We start from the raw sequence: 7,105 nt of genomic DNA on the forward strand, positions 1-7,105 counted from the left end.
CTACTGCCCAGACACTGCCTTAACGCACCATGAAATCACACCTGGAGGGAATCTAGAGATGCAAGGAGTGGCAGTGATAGGGCAGGTACCTTCTAAAAGGCAAATAGAGGCCAGGCTTGGTGGCGCATGCCTATAATCCCAGTACTCTGGGAGGCCAAGGAAGGAGGATCACTTGAGGCTAGGAATTTGAGTACTGCCTGGGCAACATAGCAAGACTCCATCTCTGCAAAAAGATTAGACAGGCATGATGCCACACACCTATAGTCCCAGCCACTCAGGAGGCTGAGACAGGAGGATCACTTGAACCCAAGAGTTTGAAGTTGCAGTGAATTATGATGATGCCACTGCACTCTAGCCTGGGCAACAGAGTGAGACCCTGTCTCAAAAATAAATAAATATACTGAAGATAGAGAATATGAGAGAGTGAGAGACATGGAAAAGAGAGTGGAGTTCAACCAGAGTTAGATGAATGGCAGGCAACCATCACCAAAGATGGGAAAGGGAGAGGGAGAAGAAAAGTGTAAGGATTGGAAGTAGGTAGAAAAAGGAAAAAAAGACTAACAGAGAGAGTAGAGTGACAGTTTATATAAAATAGAATAGGGGAGGAGAAAATAGAGGAGTGGTTGGCAGAACTGTAAGTCAACTAATCATCTATAAGCTTGTGAAAGTGGAAGGGATCTGATATGTCCCAACTCCAAAACAAGATAAAAAGTATAAGAGAGATTTAATACGAACATAACGACTTCCTAAAAGTTACAGTAGTGAGGTAAATGGATGATAATTGTGAATGCTCATTCTTTGAAGATGGAAAAAGAACAAGAGGCAAAGGGCAGATTAAAGTTCTCTGAAGGTCCATTCCAGAAAGGTGGGAAGCTGCTTATAGCTTCCCTTTTCTCACAGGGATGGTTGGGGCCTCTCCACCCAGTGGTGTGTAAATCTAAATTCTGATCACAAGAGGGAAACTGTCTCCTGCTGGGAAAGCATGTAATACCTCTCACCCAGGCCCCATACCCAGCATACACAGCACGGGTGCGTGATGTAGCAGCAGCAACTACTGGGAGAGTGAGTCTGGGAAGAGGTAGATGACTGGGGAGAGCTAGGCCTGACTGTCCCCAGAAACGTGCAAATCACTGTCACCTGAAGGACCATCCAGAGGATTGGAATGTTTTTTATTTTCCCTGACACTTCAACCCATTCATCATTTTAAATTAGGTACACAGAGACTGAGCATTTTTTTCTTCTAGGAAAATACACCTTCAAATATCTCTCAAGTGCTTCCTAAATATGATCTTCTATAAGCTAATAGCCACTATTCCCTCCCTTCGAACACCCCATTCCTCAATTCCTTAAATGTTTCTTCATTTGGCATGGGTCCTGGACCCAACTATTAATACTTGGGTTTCTGGGCCCAAGTGAGGACCTTATATTATCCTACAGCTATCTCCATTGTGCTTCTCCTGTCCTCCCTCTTCAAGCAGGTCCCAGATGGCGAGCCTAAGGAACAGCAGCAGCACAGTGACAGAGTTTATCCTCGTGGGTTTTGAGCACAGCTCCCCTTCCACTCGGGCATTGCTCTTTGCCCTCTTCCTGGTCCTCTACTGCCTTGCCATGGCCATGAATGGCCTCATCATCTTCATCACCTGGACCCCAGGCTCAGCAGCCCCATGTACTTCTTCCTTGGCCACCTGTCTCTCCTGGATGTCTGCTTCATCACCACCACCATCCCGCAGATGTTGATCCACCTGGTGGTCAAGAACCACACTGTCTCCTTTGTCTCTTGCATGGCCCAGATGTACTTGGTCTTCTGTGTGGGTGTGGCTGAGTGCATCCTCTTGGCTTTTATGGCCTATGACCGTTATGTTGCTATCTGTCACCCACTTAGCTATGCTCAGATCATGGGCCAGCAGGTCTGTGTCAGGCTCGTGGGTACTGCCTGGTTCTTTGGGCTCATCAATGGCATCTTTCTTGAATATATATCATGTTGGAATACTTTCTGTAGGGACAATCACATAGAAAACTTCTTCTGTGAGGCCCCCATAGTGATCGCCCTCTCTTGTGCGGACCCTCAGTTTAGCGTGAGGATGATCTTTGCTGATGCCATTGTGGTGCTGCTCAGCCCCATGGTGCTCATTGTCACCTCCTACGCTCGCATCCTGACCTCTATCCTCGGCAGAGCTTCCTCCTCAGGTCGGGGGAAGACCTTCTCTACTTGTGCCTCCCACTTGACTGTGATCATCTTTTTGTACACCTCAGCTATGTTCTCTTACATGAATCCCCGCAGCACACATGGGCCTGACAAAGACAAGCCTTTCTTCCTCCTCTACACCATCATCATCCCCATGTGCAACCCCATCATCTACAGTTTCCGCAACAAAGAAATGAAGGGGGCCATGGCGAGGGCCCTTGGGAGAAGCAGCCTGACCAGGTGGAGCCTGTCTAGCAGGAAGGCCCCTGAAGGGGAGGCTCCCTCCCCTGGGGCGGCCTGAGTTACCCCTTCCCCGCCCTGACAGGTGCATAACTCTCCAACGCTAAAAGGCTCTAGGAAAGAGCATTCATGGCTTCCTTGGCACTAGATTCAGACCTGGAAGTTCCTCCTGATGTCCAGTGCTCATCTCTCTGACTTCACTTCCAGATTGTGTTCTCTTGGACTTTCCTCAGGAGAATTTGAGACTTTCCTTAGTTTTTTTTTTTTTCCTCTAAGTTGTCACAACAGGATTTAATAAATAAGTGCATTTAATTCTATTTGTGTAATAGTCTTTCATGCTATTCCCCAGTCTGAGCTTTGCATATACATCTAGGATTAAACTTTTTCTCTTTCAACTTATTGTTTTAGTGTTTTTCTTTCTCACATTCCATTCTCATTTCTTGGATCTGCCCTCATCCACCCCACTCCTATGAGAAAAAGTAAGTGAAGAAGTAAGAAGAAGGGAATTAGGGAGCAGTGTTGACATTAGGAAAAGTCAGTTAGAGAAGAGAAGATCAGCAGCCTGAACTCCGTCTTCTTAGCCCCCACAAACCAATAAGGGAGCATATGTGGTGGCACTAAATGCCAACACTGCACTCAATTTATTTGTGCTTTGTGTTGTTGAGGGCAGGGCAGAAGCCAGTGTGTCAAACCCCTTTTCCTAAAATCCTCTAGTTTCCTGTAGTAACAGGACTGTCTGCCTGATATTTCCCTTCCCATGCAAGTAGTAAGTGCCTCTACCAAGCTGCTCAGGCTACCAGTTTCCTTCCCTGTCACCACACCCAAAATTAACTCCCCCACCCCTACCCCACTGCCTTCCTTTTTCTCTTACATCGTTCATTTCATTCCAACTCAATCCTATTCCGCCTTACCTCCTCATCTTAAATGAATCCATTTCATTCCCTGTACTTTAAGGAACAGCTCTCCACACTACCTCCACCATTGCAGAGGTCTTTATATTTACAACCTTGTCCTCTGCCTTCCTCTCATTTCTCTCCTTAACCAAACCTAGCTTTCTTTGAGAGGGCACTATGCTGAGCAGTTCTTTCCTTGAAAATTGCACTTTTCTCATGCCCCTTTCATAATATTGATAAATAAGGAAGGGGGTAGGCCCGTTCTTTATTTTCCAGTGCACTTTCATAATATGAATGGACCTCATTTGAGACGCTCTCAAGTAGACATACTACCCTTTCCACACCCTGCAAATCGCATACTACCCTGTGCATTAATGACTTAAAACAGTCACTTCCTTCACAAAACTCTTATCTTTTGAGTCCAAATTAATTTCTCTAGAAATCAGAGAATGTGAGAAGCTCTTCTTAGCGAGGAGGAAGAAATGATACACCACTGTAATCAGGAAGAAACAATAAATGCAGAACCTAAAGATTTCTATTGCCAAAGAAAAACTGCATCAAAGTTAGACAAAAAAGACTTTAAAACTATTGCAATAGGAGAGTAAACTGAATTCCGCTGAAACAAGGGGCTGGGGAGTTTTTAAGAGCTTCAGTAGGTGTGAATCACATGACACCCCTGTTTGTTAATTGCAAAGCGAAAGGGAAAGGAAACTTTTCATATGGTCAAGACAAGCAGTAGTTTTCCAATTTGGAACATTAGGCTCCTACCATCCCAGAGACACTGAGAGATAGGGGCGCTATCTTCATTGATGATTACATTTCAAAGGGATGGCTCCCAGGTCCTTGAGAAAGACATTGCCTGGGTCATAAAACTGGCAATAAGCTTTTAAGGAGACTCATATACATTTCAAAGGGGCAAAGAAAGAATTTGCAACTACAAGTTTTCTAAAGTACATATTCTAAGAAAAGGGAAGTCAAGGGTCTACAGTTAAGAAGAAACTTGTCTAAAGTTGTCAAGCTGAGAGGAATGTTAAGGCCCCCTTGATCACCACAGAGAACAAAAAAAGTGCCTATCTTTCCCCCTGGGATCTCAGCTTCTTCTGTAGGTTAGAAAATTCCTGTCTCGAAGAGAAAAAAGTAAAGGAAAGGGAAAGGAGAAGAAAGGGTGTTTCTGAGAAAGTTTTTTGAGGAATAATTTCTTTACATTTGCCCAGAACTGCTGGACACTGAGATTATAAACAAGGCACAGTTCCAGCTTTTAAGGAGGCAGACAAGAACTAATAATGGTAACAGAAGGGCAAGCACTGTGTAAGAGGCCTATACAAATAACTTTGGGAGCACAGATGATAATAGCAGGTTACATTTACTAAGCACTTACGTTCTAGGAGCTTTACATTTAATCCTCACAAAACCTTATGAGGTACCGATATTACCTCCATTTTGAGATGAAAAAAATGAAGCTCATAGACGTTAAGTAACTTGCTCAAAATCACACAGCATTTGAAATAGCATAGCCACAATTCTAACTCAGGCGCGCTCGCCGGTTCCAGAGCCTAAGGAAGTCCAGAAGAATGGGGCAGGCTTTACAACGAGGAGATGATATTAGCTGAGCCATTAAAAATAGGCAGCAGTTGCAAGGCAGAAAACTGGGGAGGAGGGCTGGATGCCTGGGACGAGTACAATTCCAGACAAGAGGCATCGCCTACTGTCGCAGAAACGGTGCGTTCAACACGGATGGCAGGACTTGGGGCCGGGAATGCTAGAAAAGCAGGCCGAGTGACCTAGAAATGTCCTCTCAAGGATGAGCACTTTCTCACTCAAGGCGCTGGGCTCCGGGAGGCCAGGCGTCAGGCGGGAACGGACGCGAGGGGGGCTCGCACGAAAAGCCACCGCCCCGGATGCGTCTCCCCTGCCATGGCTTCGGCCCTGGTCCCCGGATACACAAAGCTCCTCCAGGGTCCGCGAAAATCCGTGAAAATGCATTAACTAGAAGCCACCCTGAAAGTGCACGCCACTCCCCAGTCTCCTTTCATTTCCGGATGCAAAACCACTTGTCACCGGAGGGCGTACAACCAGGTTCTGGGGTTACCAAGGGCCGAAAATGCGGAAAGGGTGCCCAGGAATTAACGGCCGCAGGCTGTGGCCGGGCCTCCGGCTCCCTTGCACCAAAAGCCGATGCTAACGCCTCGTTTCCAGGCCCGGCGCAGTGACGCAGCACGTTCGAACCACCCGTGAGACGCGGGCGCCCCTGACCCGCTTGGACCCGGAGAGGAGATGGGTGTGGCCGCGCTGAGAGCCTGCAGCCAATCAGCCTTCCTCAGCACGCCGATCGCTGTCGTGGCAACCAATGAGCGCCTTCTTGGCCTCCCCGCTCCAGCAGGATTGCGGCTAATCCGAACACCTGGGCGGAACCCGATCTATTTTTGGGAGACTAAGGCGGCAGCCCCGCTGAGATGCGGACCTTGGGGCATGGGATACCCTCCCAGCCGAGTGGATCTGTTGAGATGCGCGCCCCTTCGGCGGAGGGTGGGATAAGGGCGGAGCAAGTCTGGAGGCGGGCTTGAGCGGAGGTCTCTGCCAATCACATTGAACCTGCACTGCTCTCTGTCTTGACGGATCCACAGCCTCTTTCGAAGTGATAGACCCACTTTTAGCGAATTATGTAACTGTTGGCTCCTCTCCCGCCATTGAACAACAGCAGTGTCCTCTGAGCTGCCTTACTTCTCCTTTCCAGTTACCCACTCTGGGAAACCTGCCGTGTCCCCTACCCCTTCCTGGGTTTACTGGACTTTGAAGTTTCCATAATAACTTGTGCTTTCTCCTATCACGGCACTCCCTTACTATTTTACAATTTATTTACTTTTCTGTCTTTCCCACTGGTCTACGATTCATTTTGTAATCCTTCACAGTTATCGGGCCATAGGAGGTGCTGTAGTGCTGTTTCCTACGTGAAATTTTCAACGGCATCCTGATGTATTAACCAAATAAAAGCAAAGGTGTTCTGATAGGAGTGAAGGGGGAATATCCAGAGCCCCGAGCCCCCAAGGAAGTCCCTGAGGCACTTATTACTAGTTAGTGACCTCCTCTTAACTATTCAGTTTAATGTATAATGAGCCCGTTTTGCTGTTAGGTTTTTTGCAAGTTTTTCCTCATTCCAGCCCTCCATCGTCCAGGTGCGTATATTTGTGATTAGCTATGTTTTGTTTTAAAGTTTTTTGTTCCTCAAAGGATTGAGTTAATCATACTTCTCAGTTTGTGGCACACCATCATTGGTCCCTGCAAGTAAAGGCCCTCTTGTTTTATTTATTTATACCTTTCATTTCCACCCCATTTTTCTCCCTACAGTAGGGAATTTTCTAATGTGCTTAATGTGCATATTTTTGTTTGAGTTTTCTAAACATAGTTATTTTGTGGGCATGTATTTTTAAATATACTCCAAAGCTACTGAGATATATGTCTCAGTCTATATCTTTTTTTTTTTTAAATCTAAGCACTGTTTGTCACTCCATCCACATTGCCAGATGTTAACATTTAGTCTGTTACTTCACACTGATGCCTGGTAGTCCATGGTGTGAATCTACCATGTTATACCTGTCCACTCTTCCAGTGACAAACTCCCCCGTTGGCTCCAATTCCTTGCCACTACAAACAATCCTGCAGGAACATCCTTGCATTAGTCCCCTTTTAGACTTGCAAAGAATTTGTCTTATATTACTTAGGAGAAGAATTGCTAGGCTACTAGCTGTGAATCTATTTAATGTGTTCAAGTAATGCCACCTTGCTTTCC

The 7,105-nt window shown here is 46.2% G+C and overlaps 1 protein-coding gene across 1 annotated transcript; it reads left to right on the top strand.

Annotated features, from left to right (window-relative positions):
* Positions 1-1,400: 1,400 nt before the first annotated feature.
* On the top strand, positions 1,401-2,486 carry LOC105805478 (olfactory receptor 10AD1). Its single transcript, XM_012638385.1, is given in 2 exon segments — positions 1,401-1,639; positions 1,642-2,486. Coding segments are annotated over 2 exon segments (999 nt in total). The 5' UTR covers positions 1,401-1,485.
* Positions 2,487-7,105: the final 4,619 nt, after the last annotated feature.

The sequence above is a fragment of the Propithecus coquereli genome, unplaced genomic scaffold (genome assembly GCF_000956105.1).
Source record: "Propithecus coquereli isolate 6110/MARCELLA unplaced genomic scaffold, Pcoq_1.0 Scaffold13, whole genome shotgun sequence".
Taxonomy (NCBI): Eukaryota; Metazoa; Chordata; class Mammalia; order Primates; family Indriidae; genus Propithecus; species Propithecus coquereli.